This window comes from Acanthopagrus latus, chromosome 6, assembly GCF_904848185.1.
Source record: "Acanthopagrus latus isolate v.2019 chromosome 6, fAcaLat1.1, whole genome shotgun sequence".
NCBI classification, from domain to species: Eukaryota; Metazoa; Chordata; class Actinopteri; order Spariformes; family Sparidae; genus Acanthopagrus; species Acanthopagrus latus.
The window spans coordinates 24,838,269-24,859,614 of NC_051044.1; the positions used below are offsets into that span (position 1 = coordinate 24,838,269).

Genomic DNA, 21,346 nt, shown 5'->3' on the forward strand with positions numbered 1-21,346 from the left:
TGACTGAAGGAACTGAATAAACAAACTGACCTTAATGGGCAACACAATTTCATACTGTTTAACTTTGTTTATATGTGGCGGACCCTGCCACCTCTCTAGCTTCAAACAGTGTTCCGGGGACCTTATTTTGCCCTGAGAGCAGCTCGTTAATTCAGTCATGGAAAAAAATTTCAATATAATTACCTCATTGTTACTTCAAAAATAATAATTCTGAGTTTGATTTTCTTCTCTAAAACTACATAGTGCCCCTTAAAATACTGGATACCTGGCAAACAAACAAAGTTATATGCTTGACTGAAAACTTGTGGTCATGTTGCCACAGTTTCCATGTGTGGACAGATTTGTTGTGATAAAAAATCTATTGTCCTTGAGTTGTTGTTGCAAGCTCCAAAAGATTGTGGGCCTGATGAGTCACTCTACAGTCTCACTCAGTGATCTCTATCAGCATTCAACCCTGGTCACCTATTATATACGTCATTGTCATACCGTTTTTTTGAGCTATAAATAGCCCTTTAGGAGCTGAGACACACAGTCTAAATTTACCGCTCCATTCTCTCTTATACAGTTTTGGTGGGTGGGGGCTGATGACTCAGCACCACGTGGATCTATGTGCTTTGTGACGAAGAGAACAAGTGGGAATGTGGAGGTGCTGTGGGCAGGGCCAGTATGGAAATGCATGGCTGTCTGGACCAGCCCACAAACTGTATTCACTCTAAACCCATGTTTTGTGTAACCAGACCAGTTGTGTGTTTCGAGCATACACATTGCACTGATTTCCTGGTTTGCTGGTCCCCCTGCCAAATTCACATTTTTTTAATCAAGTGAAAAAAGTGTTTCACTCGGTGTGCAACTGCAGTTTTCAAAACTGGGTTGCAAAACAATGTCAAGTTCAGGGCAAGGTGTTTTAAAGACAAACTCCTTGGATGACACGTCACTGTGTTTCCATTGTTGTCAGTCCAGTCATGTTAGTGTAGAACTTCAAAAAGTAAATACAGAGTATTGAAAAAAATCTTCTTTTATTTATTTATTCATTTATTTTTTGCAGCACTGGAGGAGGTATTTAAATCCTTTTCTTATGTAAGAGTACTAAATGAATCTTTTAAAAGTAAAAGCCCTGACTTAAGTTGTTATTTACTTATATAGGTATAATCAAAAAAAATCAAGGGAAATGTCCCCTGTGAGTGTTAAACTATTACATGTTATATCATTTGATTATCATTATTCATGCATCAATGTAAAAGCAGGATCTTACTGTTGTAGATGGTGCTGATTATTAACTACTTTGCGTGGGACTACAACTGCTGATAATTTTAAATATGGATTAATTGGGTGGCTTGTAAACATCTGAAAACAAAATAGAAAATGAAATTACAAATAGCCTATTTTTAGTCCAAGTGACACCTTTATCAGTCCAAATATCAAAGTGATCAAAATGATAATGAGATAGAATAAAAATAACACTCCATTAGGAATCCCTAACTCTGAAATGTGGCTGAGCAGGAGTATGTGTATTTGTAAGACTTGATGTCTACTGTGGCTCAGGCTGTCTCACCTCTGTGCTCGTGCGCGCACGCGCGTGTCTTTGGGATTTCACCTGGTTGACGTCACACGGTCACTCCTCTGCACCGCGCGCTGCCACAGAGCAGCAGCAGCAGCAGCAGCAGTAGTACAGAGCCAGGCAGAGAAACCGAGCCACAATCAACAGCAGTCCACTTGAACACTTCCTCAAACACCATAGGCGAGTCTGAAGTCGAAACCTCCGGGAGTGGAAGTGTGCCTCAACAACCTAACCCGGTACAAAGTGTCGAGCAAAGACACGTTCCAGCTAGGCGGAGGAGGTAAGTCACAGGGTGTCGTGAGGCGGTTAAACTTGTTAGCGGTTGGAAAACTTGAGTTCGGTGTTTGACAGTCGGGATACCAGCGCTTCTCTGCCGGCTTTCTTGTAAGGTTCATGGTGTCAAGAGTCGCCTGCCTTTGCTTCTACCTGGCTTTGGTTGATGTTTTGTGTCACAGAGAGTCAAAGCTCGACAACGTACCTCGGTTGACATCAGTAGTAGTAGGAGTAGTGGTGGGACTTTTGTGGAGCTGCTGTCGCGGAATGTCTCCCTCCCTCGCCTTGTTACTGTTGAAGTTACATAAGTCAAGTTAAGCCATGTTTCAGTGCTTGCAGGTCTGGTTAATGTTGCACAGCCGGGCTTGTACCATCAAATACCGGGGCAACAACATTCAGTGCAACACCGGAAAGTCAGTCAGTGTGCTTCATGAATTCCTCGAGCCAAGTGTTGTATCCTATGGTAACAGAGGCGTCTGTTCCTGTGATGAAGCTAGCGTTAAGTTAGCTTTCTTTAATAACAGAGGGAGTGTAAACGGTAGAGTACATCATGCTAACAACCACCAAGACGAAAAGATGAGCCCAAAGCTGACTCACAAAAAACGTATATAGAGATAAACTACTCTTTGAAACACAAATGTTATTTATTTATCAAATGTTTTTTTTACTGGGGTGGTTTGAATTAACCACTTCATAGTTAATTTGACCAAGCTGACAACTGAATTAGATTTTTATGTATCTATGCTCAAATTCAATCCTTAAGTAAATGTAATCCATGGTGTTTTAAGGTATATGTTAAGAGCTCCTCTTAGTGATCTGCTACAAACAAGGGGGCACTAACAATAGAAGTAGGAGAAACATTATAGAGTTCCACAGACTGATACAGTGCTGACTATCTAATTCATATTATAATGATTAACTATGTGCGCATTCATAAAATGTGTATATAACTCTCATTGCTTTAAGTTCAAATGTACATTGTACTTTCCAGGTCTCATGGTTTGGCTTCTGGTAAGGTTTGACAGAAAGGTGCCGGTGTCACAGTCATTAGGAAGACAAAACAAAGAACTTGGCACATGTGGTCTAACTCGTACCGAAGCCGGTTTGCGTTGTTCAACTGAGACTAAAGTCCATGAGCCTTAAAATGTCAAAGGTCCATCCCTCATTAAGCAAGAAGAATTGCCATCAAGCAACTCCCTTACCACCCTTTATCACCTTTTCTGGGTGAAGTCAGACATCGAGAAAACAGGCCCACATGACTACAACAATGTATCTATGGTGGCAAATATAAGTATCTGTGTGAAGATTAGCCTGCATTATTGTGGTTGTAATTAACTCAACCCTCTGAATCCACAGTAGCTGGCATGACTTGTCAGCTCCCCCACACATTATCTTATTTTGAAATATTCCTTCCATCACTTGCGAAAGTCTTGTGTCACACACTACAACACAGTTGTTTGGTTTGTAGCAAGACCCTGTATCCTGCTTTTAGCTTCTGGAGGGAATGCAGCTTTGTGACAGGTAACACAATCTGCCTGGGTCTAGCCCGCAGTTACCGGTGTGTCAATATTGGCTTGTGGCTTCATGTGCTGCTTGGTCGGGACATCTGCTCAGCGAGGATCTGCTCATGCAGCACTGATCCCTCGATAGTGCAACATACACACAAACACATCACTGACTCATATAATTTAGACAATGTTTGGATGGATGTTGGACTATATGAATAATTGATGATTTAATTTGAGCCGGCAGAGTTGGGTAAGCTTCAATAAGTACAGGGAATTAAAAGTCAAAAACAATCACATCAGCAATTAGTCAGGTTTATTTTTTAAAGAAATATTTTCAGATTAAAGTCATTATTGAGTTGATTTTATACTTTGTAAGGCAAGATTGAACTTCTGTTTATGGTGAGACAATGTTTAACACTAATGCAGTGTAACCAAAAATGTGGGTACAATTCATTTTACGTGGCATAAAATATGAAAGGTACAGTGATTGGTACATGATTCTAGTTAACAGAGCATCTAGCATAACCTCACAAACAGGCAGACACACAAACACCAGTGATTTACCTAACTTGCTCAATCAGCACTGGGTGATGATAGTCACCTCATCATTTGCCCTTGCTCGCTCTCTCTCTCTCTCTCTCTCTCTCTCTCTCTCTCTCTCTCTCTCTCTCTCACTGCCCCCAACACATACACACACACACACTACATCACTCTATCCCATGCTTCTTGCTCGAATGGTATTTTGTTTGTCTTAACTAAGGCTTTGTGAACTGTCAGTGTGGCAGAAATGGACACCGTTGTTAATGCATGTGGAGAAAAGTCTCTCTCTCTCTCATACATACAGCCACACACAGCCACACACACACACACACACAGTGGCAGGATTCATTCCATGGTGGTGTAGCAGGTTTGACACCTTGCCAAAGACTTCAGTGATACTCAGAGGGAAGGGAGAGAAGCTCAGAAAAGGTTATCACTCCACAATAGTTACACTGAAGTTTGTGTCAATGTGTACTCTCAGTTTAAACATCCAATAGACAGTTAGCTTTAATCCGGGTTTAGCCCAATTTAAGGCACAACCTGAAATTTTAGCAGTTGAGATCAGTGGAATAAATGTATCACAACAGCCACTGTTCATCTGACTGTGACCTTGAACCAGCAATCTCAGCTCTGGTCTCGTTCTTCTTTGCTCTCTGTCCTCCTCTGACCTGATCGCTTGGTGTGCATCTGGAATTCAACACCACAGAAAAGCAGTAAAATGCATATTTTCATGCCTTTTTTTTTAGCCTGTAGGTGTTTGTGTCTCCCCTAGACAGTATCTGTAATATACTGGCTGTTGACGTGTGTGTATGTGGAGGGAAGGGGGTGTTGGACGTTAACCTTGGTTAGTGAAAGAAAGGAAGGCGTTTCAAGCCATTCTCCAGTGAAATTCATTAAAGCCTGCTTTGTTCAAGGTTATTAGTGTGTGAGCTCACAAATACACTTCTGTGCTTTGGGGACGGTGTTAATGCGGTAATAATAATACATGCCACGTTTCCTCAGTGAAAGACTTGTGGATTAAGGAAAGTTTTTTGAGAATGGTGTTGGTTTAGTTTATAAGTGTGGAGCATGGAAAACAATATTTCAGCATATACCTACAATCAACAGTGCAATCATCAGAAAAACCCTTTTCTTTTATCAGTTCTTAATTTCCATTGTTGGTTGATTGTTTTTCTGTAATCTATCATAAAGACTAATATCATGATTTAATAGATGTTTAGACATACAGCTAAACAGGTTATTGGCTGTCAGCGTGAGTGTTGCCCTGCTGAGTCTGATCACGCTTGTTCATGTTCATTTTAACCATTTTAAGCATGTTTGTCAGTGTTTGTTCAGCCCTTGACCATCCCAGCTACTTCCCCTCTCTTACTCTGTCATTCTGTCATTTTCTGATGATCATGAAGGCTGCAGGTGCACTGTGTATTTTCTTCATTTTCTTCCCTCACATTTCTCCATATTTCCCGATAATGATAACAGAAAACATTAAACTATACACTATGGAAATGTGTCAAAAGACTTCCTGGTTTTGCTTGAGAGCACAAAACCTGACACATTCTCACAGTGGTTTAAATCTGTCATCGCTATGATGTCTCTTTAGTTAAGATCTACATGAATGATCTTATGAGAACAGGTTGATCTTTTACCTGCGTCCTACTTTTCATGTTATAGCTTTATTTAGCATTCTGTCAGGCTGCTCTGTATCACTTAAGGTCTTGTGCAGAAGGAGACACAATTTACAACTTGTACAGAACTCTGTCACAGCCTCATTTCACCCTCTGTCTTCATCGGCAAACACCAGCTGACATACCTGGATTGAAAAGAATATATTCAGATATGTTCACTATTCTGTGAGGATATTCAGTCAGGTCAAAAGATATCAAAGTACTGGATCATTGGGTTCAATCAGGACCGAAGCAGCCAAATGGAATTCAGCTTCATCTATTTTGCTTGTAGTGTTCAAATGTCTTCTGTGAGAAAAGAAAAGACCTGCTGATTTTGAGTCAGCAGAATTTTAACCTGGACATTTAAATATAAACTTGTTTCACTACACCGCTACTTCCCTACTGTGACATGTCAATGTTAATAATGGCTGCATTCCTTTTAGTTGAGACAGTTTCAAGGTCCTGGTGTTCTGCAGGTGGAATGACTTACTGGATTCATATTCACTTCTTGCTTGTTTTAGCGGTGTCATGCCTTGAGACTGTCTAGTGAAACACATACTTTGTTGGATTGAGGTCAGGTAACTGGCTTCGCTGTTCAGAGGACAAGAACATTGCTTGTTCTACCCCCCCCAAAAAAAACCTATTTCGTTGCCTGTCAACATGTTGAAGTTGTTGTCTTGCTGGAATGCCCTGAAATGGAGGGGCTATGTCTAGTTTAAAAAAAAAAGTCTACAAGCTCTAAACTGCAGGATGTAAACACCCATGTTTCTTTTGGTGTAAACAAACCTTCTTGTAGCAAAAGGGTGGCCTAGTTTGGGTAAGGGTTAACCATTTATAAACGCTGCTGTGGTGTCAAACATTCACAATGTAGACTTACTGTATGTTTGTGCAAGACTCTATGGTGGACAGAATACAAAGAATTTCCCTGAAGAGAAATGACAATCTATGTTAATGATCTGTCTCTATCATTGATTTGCAGACTTTGCTGGTAGCCAAATTCAAGGTGCTGTTATTTATAACACAAAAGGCTAACGTAATGGAACAATTCTTGTTGTTGTTCTTGTGTAATAACTCCCTTCGTTCAGCCCCATAGATGAATCGTTGACACACAGTACCTCCCCGAACCTGCTAGACCTGCTTGATCACTTCTTCCAGTCATTACCTTCTCCACTAAATCGGCACATACCAAACCTTTGACTAGTTTGTGGTACATCACTGAGCTTGACGTTGATGATAGTCTTATCTATTGCAGACACGTGCATCTCGGGCACCGCTATCGTGTTTTGTTAATGCAAGCTCCGTAATGGAAGACCGGTTTTATGTCATTATGATTAAAGATTATTTTCCTTTTGATGTTCTAAGTAGAGCTGCAACAATTGGTCAATTAATCAATTAGTTGATCGATTTCGATGACTGAATAATAATTTCAGTCATTTTCTTAGCATTTCATTGGCTTAATATGCTATTGATTAATCATGAAAATAATCTGCATATTTTTTGATACTGAAAATAATTGTTAATTGCTGGCCTAAAACTAATCTACTTCTTGGCTACCCCCTGAGATATGTGGTTCTACTTGTCCTTCTCATCACAGGATTACCTGCTACATTCATCAGTTTTTGTAGCTGAGGATGTGCTGACTCTAAGATTAATTACACTCAAAGCGTATTCTGTAGTTATGAGAATAGGAGCACTTCCTCAGAGTTTACATGTCAGGTGACAATAATTTTCATTGTCAGGTCAAGTGACATTGAATGGCTTTTCTCGGTTACTCAAATCTTGTTGCCATGTTTCCACATACTGTGCCCTCTTCCAGTTAGTCTATAATTGATACATTATTTTATGCAAAGTTAATACGAGCACCACAGACAGGCAGTCTGTGCATTTACTGGTGCTTGGCAGTCCTTCCGGTTTAGGACAAAAGCTAATAATTTAAACACACACGAACACAAAATTTTAAAAGAGTCATCTCAGTGGAAGTCAACCTCATTGTGGCTGGAGGTAGAAAGGCAAATCTGGTACTATCATTGAGTTGGACTTCTGTCCACTGGCCTGCCTTCCAGTGTTTCATCTGTCTTTTTTTCTTTCCCTCTCATTTGGTCTTTTCCTCTACCCACCCCTTCCCCAATTACATGTACTCATTTTTTCCACTCTCTCTGGGGAAACAAGGCTGTCTTTTCTATGTACCAAAGCGTGTGTGTGTGTGTGTGTGTGTGTGTGTGTGTGTGTGTGTGTGTGTGTGTGTGTGTGTGTGTGTGTGTGTGTGTGTGTGTGTGTGTGTAAAGTGGAGAGAAAATTTGGAATGGACTCAAAAAGTATGTCTTTGTTTGTATTTCCCATGTGACTAAGTGCATAACTTTGATAAATATTGTTTTTGTGTGTACATGCGTGGGCCCTAAAAGTTGCTCGACAAGGCTGATCTTGCTCAGAGACGGTCACTGGTTCAGGGGTCTTTAAATCCCCAACAAGCTTGCAGAGTCAGTCAAAGCCTTCAGCAACAGAGATGTGTAGGAAGGCTAGAAATGCACAGCTTACAAAATATAATAAGCTAAACGGTGTAAAAACATTCACATGTCTAGACACTGTCTGTTGTCGATGAATACATTTGGGTCTAGACTTATGTCTTGTATCTGAGATATACATATTAACTTTATATGCATTTATTTTGTGTATATTCACTTTTTTTTTATTCTTTGATATTTTGTTAGTTTTTTTTATTTGTTTTTATACTGTTTTTATGTGAAAACCATGTCTTTACTTCGACCTGTGTGTAAGATAGTCCTCTTTGGTGCTCGTCCATCTTGACCCTACGTAGAGCCGAGCTGGGATTTGTGATTTCAGAGCAATATAGGCTGGCAAGATGACTCTGTCACATCAGAACACAAAGGTTCTGAGATTGAGTGGACGGGCTGAAGGACTTTTTAGTGTGAGGATATTGGTCCCTGGGCTGTGTCGAGACCTGTCCAGGGTGTAGAAAAGAAAGACATGGATGGACTACAGAATGAACATGTGACTCTATGGCACATGATAAGTCTCATTTTGATATTGGCTTTTGATTTTATTCACTGACATTTGATAATGCATGCTGTATTTCTAAGCCGAAAACAGTAGTTACTATTGCTCAGTCCCAAAAACTAAGTGAAAGGTTAAAGTGACATTTTGGGTGTGTGCCGGCTATTAAGTTACATCTGACTTTTGCAGCCAGTGGGCTGTAAGGGGTTTGCTCAGAAGGCAACTTTGTGATGGCTACTGAGATGTCAAGTGTTAGTCATTTACTTCCCCATCCAGATGTTTCTTGCTTTGCAGAGATATCAAACCAGCTACTTCCAGAAAACAAGCCTGTTTCTGAAGGGTTGACACTGTCAAATAAACACTTTAGATCCTGAGGGAGCCAGATTATCAAGAATTGTGTGTAGTTACATGCATTAATACAAATGCATGCCTTCACAACTGAGACCTGTTCAGTGCAGGAACAGTAACATCTTCTACTGCTAAGCAGCTCCACATGATGACTAGTTAAAACTGATCTGGATCCAGCCAGAACTGAAAATAGCATCTGCTCTACCTTTTGTAGGCTGTGGCGCACACATGTACATCTGTCACACTAAGCATAATACATGACAATCAGCAATGTGAAAAAGAAACATGAACACAAACAAAGCATGTCTCCTTAAGAATGATTAAACATTTTAAGCAGGAACAGAGAGGCTGCAGTGTGTTTCTGTCCAGCACTTTAACGTGCATATTCATACTCACGTCTCAAGTCTTAACATATTTCTTACTTTTTTAATTACATTGTTCATTTTTTACTATTGTTATTGGGTTTTTTTCAGTAATTTTCCATCCTTTAGCCACTGTGCTAAACAAATATTGCCATTTGTGGGACAATAAAGGAATACTGATTCTGATTCTAAAGAGAGGGGCAAGTCTCATTTTGTGTCTAGATGTTATTATACAGCTCTACATCATTGTGTACTAAGAACTAGATTCTGTTGCCTCAAATTGAAACATGCATGCCATGCATAACTATTAAGTCAAGATTATGTTAATGCGCCAAGAGACTAAAGCTAAGCGATCAAGTAAAGGAATTTCAGAGCTCACAAAAAGTGCCGTGTGGGGGAGTTCTACGGGATTTTATCACCACTTTGAGAATTAGGATGTGGGCTAAATGCCCTCTGGGTCCTGCTAGTTTGTGACCTAGCATGTGTGTAACTCAACAGCCTCAAACATGGAAGCTGCAAGTATTTGTTTGTATAGTTACTTTACAAAACACAAGGTTCAACTGGCAGCCCTCTAAATTTAGAATAAGTTATAGTTATAAGAAATCCCCTTGAAGGGAAGCGACACTAGCTTCAGCCACTGTTTTTATTGCAAGAACGTTGAGCGCTGGGTAACTCTGGTCTACTGAGCTGTGTCCTATAGCTGAAAACACAGGAAAACTGTTTGTCCTCCTAACACATTATTTTTAGCTTTGTCGTGTCATACTTACACTGACTGCTTCCTCAGAATAAATGTTTTCCTTTCAAATGATCTCAAGGAATTTGTCATGCTATCATTAGATTAGATATAAAAATATTGTAATTTAAAGTACACACACACAAACAACCTACAAAAGTGCAGATAAATAAAAATTACTCCCTTTCTAAGAAAAATATGTTCATGTGACGTAAGGAAGCAGTCTTGCCAGCTGTTAAGTTATCAGACAATACATTTAGATAATTGTATCTTTGAGGAAACATTCATTAAAACTCACTAAAGGGTTCACCAAATTAAAAAAACACACAACATGATGATTATTGTGATAAGAAGTAAAGAAGAGACCGGGCCATGTGATTAGAAATGACTCTGGAAAGACTGCATTCAAATACCTTTAGGAGGAAGTGTATGAAACACATGCAAAGAAGTGATGAACAAATCAGTCAGTGGAGCAATTTAGCTTGAATGAAGCAAGTCGGTTTATACTTCTGCAAGCTGTATTTTCTGTTTCAGTTTTATACTTTCAGAATGATGTGGGTACAACCATATTTACTTGGAATGCATTTTAGCACAAAAAATATCAAAAGAGGGTAAATAAATGACACATATCTTAAAAGTAGGACATTTATCTTTTGTCTGCATTATAGTTCAAATACTGCTAATTTCAAATGTGGCCTTCAGATTGTCTCAGAAACATGGGTAACAGTACTAGATTACAAAATCAGCAAGACTTGTATGATATTGCAGTAGCGACAACTGGCAATAAACATCCAGTGTTAAACAGTATTATTGGTTTTGAGAAAACTTCCACCACACTGATACAAAAACAGTTACGTTGCAAAAGGACTTTACTACTTTGTTGTTTCCACCTAACACTGGGACTTTCCATTTGTCTTGGAAACACGAACCTATGGATTTTCTCTCATTCCCTCATTCTGCTCGCGTGTACAGACTGTGTCTTCTTTCCTCATTGCTGGCAGGTAGTTTCCAAAGTTGACTTGAATTGGAAACTTCCTACTTCCTCTGTAGCTCCCATCTGAGGACACTATTACCCACTAACTCTCTTCCTTCTTGTTTTAAGTCTTAACCAATCCAAGTACCAAATGTATGCATGTTTGTGCGTGAGATGTTCTAACTGTGAGTCTGTCTTTATACCAGGAGGCTGAGGTGAGCAGTAACCATGGCACCCTTCCTGCGTATCGCCTTCACTGCTTATGATGTGGGCGCACTGACTCCTCAGTCCGACTCCCTCATATGTGCCATCAAGATGAAGGAGTCTGTCAGCACAGGTATGAACAGAAGCACGCAAACATGTATGCAGTCATGATTTTATCTAGACAGTGGAGTGGTACATTATGTGGGGAGACCAGACTGTCCAGCATTGAATTGCCTAAACAGCCACCATCTGGTGAGCTCAAAAATCCATGAACTGACTTTCTTCTCACTCCAGACGCTTTGTGCTCTAGCCATTCCTTTGCTATGACTTTACAGAGATATATAAATTAAAAGAAGCTGTTTTCGTCAGTAATCATCCCAATCTTCTTTCTCAGAGCGAGGAAAGACCTTGGTTCAGAGGAAGCCCACCATGTATCCTGCCTGGAAGTCCACTTTTGATGCTCACATCTATGAGGGCCGTGTCCTCGAAGTGGTCCTCATGCAGAGCCCTGAGGAACCATTGGCCAAGGCCACCGTTGGTGTTTCTGTACTGGCAGAACGCTGCAAGAAGTCCAAGACTAATGGTTGCGCCGAGTTCTGGGTGGACCTTCATCCTTCAGGAAAGGTCCACATGGCAGTACAGTTCTTCCTGGAGGACAGTGATGCAGGTAAAATTGCTGCGTCCTAAAGCCTCTGAAAACCTGCTTTCAGATTTTTACAGTTTTTTTCTATAATATTAGATGTGCATGACTAAGTAACATGGTAGAGTTCAGGGAAAAAAAACATTCTTAGGTTTTTGTTTAGAGGTAAACACTCATCGTAATCTGTGTGGATGTGGTCTGATCAGATTTCACTGACAGCAGCCTAGTAAACAACCCCACAATTGTCATCTTATTTATACTCAATTACTGCTAAATCCTGGTTGACACCACATCATGTTTCTTTAACTGAGCCCATCCCAGTTCAAACTAACAACAGAGAGGAAAATCTGCCATGTCATATAACTCAAACCATTACAACTTTAGCAGACAATTGTGTGTTGGTGTTGTTGTATCAGTTATGTTTACACAGCCTTTAAAACAATGTTCCCTGACCGGGAATCGAACCCGGGCCGCGGCGGTGAGAGCGCCGAATCCTAACCACTAGACCACCAGGGAGTGGTGTCATCTGTAACCGTCATGGAAGACCCCCTCGCCCTCCCTTTTCCCCCTGCTCTCATATAACACAGAAATTAATTTTCTGTCAGTGTTGGTATAACTCCCTCTGCTGGCAAGAAGGATGTTAATTTCCCTAGACCTACAAAGAACAACAGCTTCACATGCTAATTACAGTGCAGTCTTTTGGGCCAACTACCCTGCAATAAACTGTCATGCCACGGAAATATCTGTCACTGAGCGTGTCAGTTGACTACAGGTGTAATCTGTCAAGGTTGCACAGGACTGGCTGTACTTTAAAAAAATAGTGAAGATACTGACCACAATGATAAACATGTATGTACTGTACATGGCTCAACACATGAAAGGAGACAAAGACATATTAATGCGTATTTCTCTTAAAACATTATTACATTATTATGTATTACAATATATTACTTTATACTTTATACTTTATATCATTGTGGGCTGTCCTGTCACGAATGATGGGAAAAATTGGAATCATTGGCTTATTTCGATATAAGGCCACTTAAACACATTAAATAGCATTAGCAGCTTGAGTTCAAAATCACGTTGCTTCATTATCATTATTGCTTTGGAAAACCTCTTTTAGCTTCACTTCAGCTGTTTGAAGCAGAGGTGAAGGAGAGCAGTAGTGGCTGGTAGTACTGTATTGAGCTTCCAGCTCGGCTGCGCAGACGGGGAACCCAGTCTGTGACTGTGAGATTTACAAACCGGATCCATTCAGAGGGAGTTTCTGCGTGGGAGTAGCATAGTCGGGGGCTCAGTATTGGAGAGGGTCATGAGAGGGGAGTGCGTCTACTGTTATGAAAGAGCTCCATTACTCCATCGGCTCCCTCCTACACACTCCACAGGTTTCCTGAAAAGCAGCCTGGGGTATTTTTAGGCATGTGTGAACAGCCTTCCACGCTGTCTGTCTTATTTCTCTTACCCTCTCTCTCACTCCCACTTTCTTGGCACAGCTCACTGAGGCGCTGTCCAAACGTAAACATCTGTCACTAGAATGGCAGAGAGGAAATTAGTTTATCTCCCTCACCTCATCACTCTTCCCACTCTTCCCTGTCTATCAATTGTCTCTTTAGGGGCTACTCCTTTTTTGAATCGTCCCTCCCTCTCTCCCATCCACCCACCTACCCTCTCTCTCCACCACAGTTTCTGCCTTCATTGTTTACCTCTCTCACGCCTTCTTTCACCGTCTTCTCTGGTTGACTTTTGACCCCACCCTATTGGCTTGCGTCAGTTGGAGCTACTTATCCAAAATGGCATTTGTTTACCCTCCATCTAGCAGCAGTGACTGTGGCCTGCTTTCTTTAGCCAATAGGGCTTTCTGACTAAATACTCCATGGCCATTATAGCTGTTGATTACTTTATGACAATACCCGCTGTGACGTCATTTAAGGAACATCAGTAAACTTCATTAGTGAAATTGACCCAGTTGGTCAGTTAAATAAATGATTAACAAGACTCCCACCACACTGCATTCCATTTTTATTTCTCAAATTATAAAATGTCTGTTTGTTATATTATTCACTTATTTGATGCACAGGACATGTTTTGAATAGACAATAATCTGATCTGCAAATTGATTGCTCCTCACAGTGGCGTCTAAGTCATCGGTGTCTAAGCCAACAGTGAAGATCACTCCAGAGGATGGAGTCACAACACTCAACAGGAGAAGAGGAGCTTTCAAGCAGCCTAAGGTTCACTGCATCAAGAACCATGAGTTCACAGCCACCTTCTTTGGCCAGCCCACCTTCTGCTCTGTCTGCAGAGAATTCCTATGGTGAGATGCTATGTTCGGGCTTTGTTAAATGATGTGGCTATTGTGTTTGTGTGCTTTAGCTCATCAGCATATCAAATACTTCTTTCAATTTGACCTTTAGTATGTTTTGACTATCTTGTGAATCCCAGGCAGACTATTGTGGTAATTTCCAGCACTGCTCTGTCTGGGCAGGATTTATCCAGAAGCAGCCAATTTGCCTGTCAACTTGTTTTTCTCTGCATTATTATTAACAATCACAGTGTTTTTTATTAAGATGCTACTGGCATAGCTTTTACAATGCCAGGCCATTTGTGCTGTCATGTACTGTATGTTTTCTGGATAAGAAGTTGTCCAATAAGAAAAGTCCATTCCCCCAATGGTGTTTCTCAAAAGACCAATTAGTAGCGGTTCTATTTCCTAAATGGAGCAGTCCTTGGGGGGTTGGTAATGGTAGAATCAACAGCAGGGCTGCTATTGTGAGAGTGAGTCACTGTCTTGGGAAGTCCCGCATGACCGTCATATTGTGTTCCAACCATGTCAGCAGCAATAACCTGTGGGCCAAGCTCTTCCCCTATATCCCAAACTACAGTACTATCCATACCCTTAAGAGGCAGGATGGAGGAAATTGATTTGGTCATTTGCTTTAGTCTGTGTGCATGTGTGTGAGTCTGGCGCCACTCATCTGAACATTCTATGTAAAAACATTAGGGATGTGCGATGGGGTCAAAAAAATTTAACAAATACTGCATGTGTGATGTGATTTTCAGTTAGTGAGAATAATCATTTTTACTAACAAAACATTTAAATCACGATAATGTGACATTTATTGGGGTCTGTACCTAACAACCATGTTTGTTACATCTGGCAAACAAGATTGTTAAGCCAGGGTATCTCTGTAGCACTGCAGTACTGCATTATAATGCTTTTTTGTCACATTTGACCTCTATCAAGAAATAGTAACTTTTGAAATTCGGACATTGCACTTGGCCATATTGCAACTGTTATGTTCAAATCTCATGGTCTTACATGTTAAAGGTACTGCATACCTTTCAGTTATGCTGTTAACAAACAAGTCATTGATGTGCTAACTGTAGGTCCCTCATGCTTTTCCTATGATTTTTGTGTTTGCTTATTACCTTGGAGAAAGATTTGCAGACAATACAGATGTGGTTTGGTAGCTGTTGCAAGAAAAGGAAATGGTCAACTTTGATGTAATGCTGCTGATTATCTGCATGCTAAATACAGAACATCGATGTCATTGCCACAATCCTAGTTATGAAAGACATTCTGAATATATTGATACCAGCGAGAATGTTTTTTTTTTTAATCTATATTCATTTTCTTCCATACAGGGGGCTAAACAAGCAAGGGTACAAGTGCAGACGTGAGTGTTTCGCTGACTGCTATCTTTAATTTTTAATGTTATCTTTCCAAATTCTTGAACACTCAACAACAACATTTGAACACAATATTTGGTCCTTTATTTCATTCAGAATGCAATGCGGCAATCCACAAGAAATGCATCGAAATAATCATTGCCAGGTGCACTGGAACAGCGGCCAACAGTCGCGATACTGTGGTGAGCAAAGTTAATGTTCTCCTACATGAATGCAAAAACTTTTAGCTCTGGAACAGACTATGAACTGAATTTTCTTTCACATCATTAGCTTTTATCACTTTTCCCAGCCATATTTCAATTAACGTTCAAGCATTTAATTTATCCTTAATTGAAGGCTCAGCATTTTTGGTACATCCAAACTTTACAAACAACATCTATGTTAGATTCCATATCTAAGTTACTAAAGACATTTGCTTTGCCTGCCATTTAAAAGCAATTAAAAATAGCAACATACATAGTTTCATTTGTGGCTTTTTTAATAATCATGTGAGTTTTCTGTGGGCTTAATGGATTTCTCTGTTTATAGTTCCAGAAAGAGCGCTTCAAGATTGATATGCCTCATCGCTTCAAGTGCTATAACTACAAGAGCCCCACATTCTGTGACCATTGTGGTAGTCTGCTGTGGGGCCTATACAAACAGGGCCTTAAATGTGAAGGTGAGTCTAATGTGTTCTTTTTTTCGCTTTGTCTCTGATGTTATATCTGTCTTGCTCATTTTAACATTTTTCTCTTTCATTGTATTCCTCTTCTCCCCATGGCCTATCCACTTTTCACACTTCTGACCAGACTGTGGCATGAATGTACATAGCTACTGTCAGAAGAAAGTGGCCAATCTTTGTGGAATCAACCAGAAACTACTGGCAGAGGCTCTTTCCCAAGTCTCCCAGGTTTGCATAGTAACAAACTGTGTTTGTATGGACTGTGTGTATATTTTTGTCAATAAAAAAATAAATAGATAATAGAGTAAATTATTAGTTGTTGAAGTAAAATGTCAAATAACGTTTCCCCTCACATTTTTCATCTGCAGAAATCTATGAAGAAGTCTGATGACTCCAATGCAGCAGATATTGGGGTCTATCAAGACATCCGTAATGTAACAGACCCCAGTGGTAAGATGTGTTGTTGTTGTTGCACAAACCAAAGTGGCACAAATTTGTTTGTTCAAAATCAAGTTTTATCTTTCGGGCTAAACTAGATGTCATATTGTCACTGATAGTCTGGTTAACTTTATTTACTTTCTCAAATCTTTATTCTTTTTTGGTTGTTTGTTGAATTTGCATGCATCTTTGCATTTACGTTTGCATATATCTTAACTCCATGGTTGCAAATGTGTATTTATAGCAGATGGCAATGGAAAGGCACGAGACGGCTTGAGCCCGGCCCCAGTCGCACCTACAGTTTCCCGGGCACACCTCACCCTCAACCAGTTGGTATTCCACAAGGTGCTGGGAAAAGGCAGCTTTGGCAAGGTAGGAATCGTAGTCCCCATTTTGAAACCCTTTCCTGAAATGATTATGTGACAAAGAATGGAAGACACTGTAAAGTTAAACATTGTGCTAACTTGTTATGTCATGGATGTTGCACATACTGTATATGGCAAAAAAACATTCAAAAATCCTGTCAAAGTCCACATGTGACTGATGCTTTGTAGATGAACAGAACTTGAGAAGTGGGAGTAAAGTAGGGAAAAACAGTGCATATATTCATAACTAAGGTAGCTTGCAGCATTACTAAGAAAAAATAATATGCAGAGATGTTTTAAATGATTAATTAAGAATACATTTTAATACATGTGATCTTTGAAGGGAACACCTAGTGAAGAGGCTGAATATTATTACTGATTACTCTGTCATCAAGGTGCATTATTAAGGCTTTTTTCCATTTCTTTTTTTATCATGAATTACCATGTTAGCGTGAGTTACATTTTTTGATAAACTAGGCTTACTAGAGCAGTACATCTCCCTTTGCCTGTCAAATGACTTGAGTCATTGTTTTTTAGATAAGAGAAAAGCTTTGTTATCACCTATAACCCAACATATGGCTATTCGAGGAAAACAGAGAAGCCGAGGATAGAAAAAAGTTCTTATCTCTCCAGGCCATATGTAGTCTGTTGGCACTGCATTAAACAGCCACGGGCCTCTCTGTTGTATGGTATGTAAGAAAACCAAAAAGAGGAAGAGATAACAATACCTTTTATGATTGGAATAAGCCATGATTATGCTCCATGAAACTGGAGTGATCACACCGATGGTGTCCTCACTATGTGGCTCTGACACCTCAGGTGCTGCTGGCAGAGCTGAAGGGGAAGGGACAGTACTTTGCTGTGAAGGTTCTGAAGAAGGATGTCGTCCTCATGGATGATGATGTCGAGTGCACAATGGTCGAAAAGAGAGTCCTGGCCCTCGCATGGGAGAACCCCTTCCTCACACACCTCTACTCCACATTCCAGTCTAAAGTAAGCACTCACACATACTGCACGTATCTACTTGTAAAACATTTAAAAGCATGTTCCCTGATAGAGAATCAACGTTGGCTGCAGCGGTAAGAGTGACAGCTCCCAATTGATAAAGACTGACTATCCTAGCCCCCCTTATCTGAATCCCTCCTCTCTAACACACTCTTCATGTCTCATTTGTCTGTGACGGTGAGCTGACAATAATGTGTTGTTTGCACAGGAGCACCTCTTCTTTGTAATGGAGTACCTGAATGGAGGCGACTTGATGTTCCACATCCAAGACAAAGGGCGCTTCGATCTCAACAGAGCCACGTAAGAACACTGGGACTGTATTACTCATAGTGTAACATAGTTGCTGTATTACTATGGGTAATACAGCAACTACTATTACTCATATTGTAATACAGCAACTGTATTACAATATGAGTAATACAGTTGCTGTATTACTCATAGTGTAATACAGCAACTGTCATTTTTCCACAATGGAGGGTCTGTGATTTTAGCTCTTAATCACAGTAAAACTGTGTGTAATGGTTGTTTTGCACATTTCACCCTTCAGGTTCTATGCTGCTGAGATAATAGTGGGACTGCTGTTCCTCCACTCAAAAGGCATTATCTACAGGTAAGACCCAACAGCCACTCTGTACTGGCGTCTGCAGACTATATTCAACCCATTACTGGAACTGAATCCCTTTTTTGATTTCACTCCAAACCATCTTTAACTTAGTGTAACTGGTACTGGAACTGCCCATTGTTTCATATCTCTTCCTGTGTCTTCCCTCAGAGATCTGAAGCTGGACAATGTAATGCTGGACAAGGACGGACACATAAAGATAGCAGACTTTGGCATGTGTAAAGAGAATGTGTTCGGAGAGGCCAGAGCCACCACATTTTGTGGGACACCAGACTACATCGCACCAGAGGTAAGCTTCAGGGCCTGACTATGAGAAGCCTCATCCTGCCATGCATCCCTACATTCATTCAGTCTATATGCCCCCTAGTGGTCGTCAGGAAGTGTGGCTGTGTCTGCACTCACTAAACTAGAGTTTTTTTACTTGGTCTCTGCCGTACTGGTCAACAACATCAGAGTGCTTCTGTTTAGATTGTGTGTGTCCTTGTTCTCATTACTACCTTCTGATTTCTTTTCTCAGATCCTGCTAGGACAGAAGTACACCTTCTCAGTAGATTGGTGGTCTTTCGGTGTGCTGGTGTATGAGATGCTGATCGGTCAGTCACCTTTCCAAGGTGACGATGAGGATGAGCTGTTTGAGTCCATTAGGTCAGACACCCCTCACTACCCTCGGTGGATCACCAAGGAGGCCAAGAGCCTGCTTGAGCTGGTAATTGTCAGGATATGTATATGTTACTGGGCAAACTTTGTTCAACATGAGCAGAGACAGTGTTTACATCGTCCACGAGTGGCTTTGAATACATTCCTCCCAAACATAGTATTACAGGGAAATGTTTTGTGCCGTTTCTGTAATCAAAATCTGTCTTCATTATTCCAGTTGTTCGAGCGTGATCCCAGTCGCAGGTTGGGTGTGGTGGGAGACATACGTACACACGCATTCTTTAAAACCATCAACTGGCAAGCTCTGGAGAAGAGAGAGGTGGAACCTCCTTTTAAGCCCAAAGTGGTATGAGCCTGTGATTTTGCTTCTGAACAAACTACGTGGTTTCTGAAATCCATTTGTGTAACAATGATTGCATGCATCTGGTCTACCATATATTCCAGTGTAAGCTTTGTTTCATTAACCCTGACATGCCACCCACAGAAATCCCCCAGTGACTGCAGCAACTTTGACCGAGAGTTCCTGAGCGAGAAGCCACGGCTGTCCCACGCAGACAAGAACCTCATCGACTCCATGGACCAGGCAGCTTTTGCTGGCTTTTCTTTCATCAACCCCAGACTGGAGAGCATGATCAGCAAATGAAAAAGCAAAATGGCTGTCGTGTGAACCGGACCTTGGCCCAGCACTTTGGAATAGGCTTTTCCATTTGTCTTCATATGGTCTAAGCTCAACTGGATGGATAACAAAAACAGAGAAGGTTTCGGGCTGGACTATTTTTTTAGTTCTTCTGTCTTCTTCATCAGAGAAGATGAAACCCAGATGTGTGCTGGCATTGAAAGCAATAATACTGTTTCAACTATCAAACTATAGAGGTGTATAAAATAGTATAAAGCTCCAGGAAATTAAGGGAGATTTTTAGAAACTGTAATCAGGGGGAAATAGTCAGTGATGTCTTATTTTTCTTTTTGTAATCCAACTTTAAATCAATACAATTCATTTAATGTACTGAATCTGAATATTTAATAACTAAATTAATCACAGGAAAAGCCCCGACACCCTTAATTTGTTGTACAAATGTATACATTGCCATTGCATGTGTAATTCAGAAAATGTTAGTGGTACAAACCATATTCTTTGTCATCCTGTGTGCTTTGTCTACCGTATTGGCCTCTGATTACACTCCAGCTGTGTTTGTGCATTACCAAATGCATACAAGTGTGTGGGTTTGTGAGGGTATTTTTTAGAAGCAATTGATGCTACTGTAGTCAGTAACATTGTTGTTGAATGACTCTGCAGTTGATCTCTGACTGTGTGATGCCTGTATTTTGCAGACTGATTTAAGGGTTGTAGAACACATTGTGCTACAAAGTTGTTGAATCCCTCTGAACTGAAATAACGTTGTTGCAGGACTGAATAGTGTCCTCACTGACTGCACTGTCTTGAGAAACTGGAGGGGCTCTCAGGAAACCCCAGAGTCCCAAACATCTCCCAAAGAATTCATCTTTTTTTTTCTTTTTCTTTTTCTTTTTTTAAGATTCACACAGAATAGCAGTCCTCTAGTCTTTTGTGTGCCAACCTCATAGTGCATAGTGCACGAACAATTACTCCATACATAAAATTTATTTTCTGGGCCGCCGTCAGATTTACTGTGGTACATCTCTGTATATGTGTTTGAAGGATGTGTCATTTTGTGTGGGAGGGATAGGCATTTTACTGTAAACATAGGGTATTATGTGTTATATTACTTGAATGTAGGAATTTTAACATAAAATAATAGTGTTGTATATGGAAAAAGATTATGTATGGAAAACATGAGCTGTCTGTGAGCAGTGGGTGTACTTTTTTACTCTCCTCATCTTTTACATCTGATTATGAATAAATACATTGTAAACGCAGCCAGTGTCATTTTTTTTTATTAATCTACACATGTTGTACACTTGAATGTGACAAGGCTTCCTATGTAGAAGCTCTTACAAAACCCCAAATCCTTTTGTAAAGACTCACATACCATAGAAATTCCACTACTAATCATAGCATTCCTGCTGTTATGGTTTGTTCCTCTGGTTGCTGCTGCTTCACACTGATTATTTGC

At 40.3% G+C, this 21,346-nt stretch overlaps 1 protein-coding gene and 1 non-coding gene across 2 annotated transcripts; one reads left to right on the forward strand and one right to left on the reverse strand.

Annotated features, from left to right (window-relative positions):
• Window positions 1–1,615: 1,615 nt before the first annotated feature.
• On the forward strand, window positions 1,616–21,149 carry LOC119021420 (protein kinase C delta type-like). The gene is made up of 17 exons (XM_037101708.1): window positions 1,616–1,838; window positions 11,175–11,305; window positions 11,567–11,839; window positions 13,946–14,129; window positions 15,461–15,492; window positions 15,602–15,687; window positions 16,034–16,163; window positions 16,294–16,394; window positions 16,535–16,616; window positions 16,849–16,976; window positions 17,789–17,962; window positions 18,183–18,274; window positions 18,522–18,584; window positions 18,747–18,885; window positions 19,114–19,302; window positions 19,471–19,599; window positions 19,738–21,149. Exons 2-17 carry the CDS (start codon window positions 11,197–11,199, stop codon window positions 19,894–19,896), a joined length of 2,070 nt encoding a protein of 689 aa, XP_036957603.1. The 5' UTR covers window positions 1,616–1,838; window positions 11,175–11,196; the 3' UTR covers window positions 19,897–21,149.
• On the reverse strand, window positions 12,257–12,328 carry trnae-cuc. The gene has a single exon. It is a non-coding gene; the product is annotated as a tRNA-Glu (tRNA).
• Window positions 21,150–21,346: the final 197 nt, after the last annotated feature.

Coding starts and splice junctions, on each gene's coding strand:
- LOC119021420 (XM_037101708.1), top strand. CDS start 11,197: ATGGCACCCTTCCTGCGTATCGCCTTCACTGCTTATGATGTGGGCGCA. Junction 11,306..11,566: donor GAAGGAGTCTGTCAGCACAG/GTATGAACAGAA, acceptor CTTCTTTCTCAG/AGCGAGGAAAGACCTTGGTT. Junction 18,275..18,521: donor TTCGATCTCAACAGAGCCAC/GTAAGAACACTG, acceptor TTCACCCTTCAG/GTTCTATGCTGCTGAGATAA.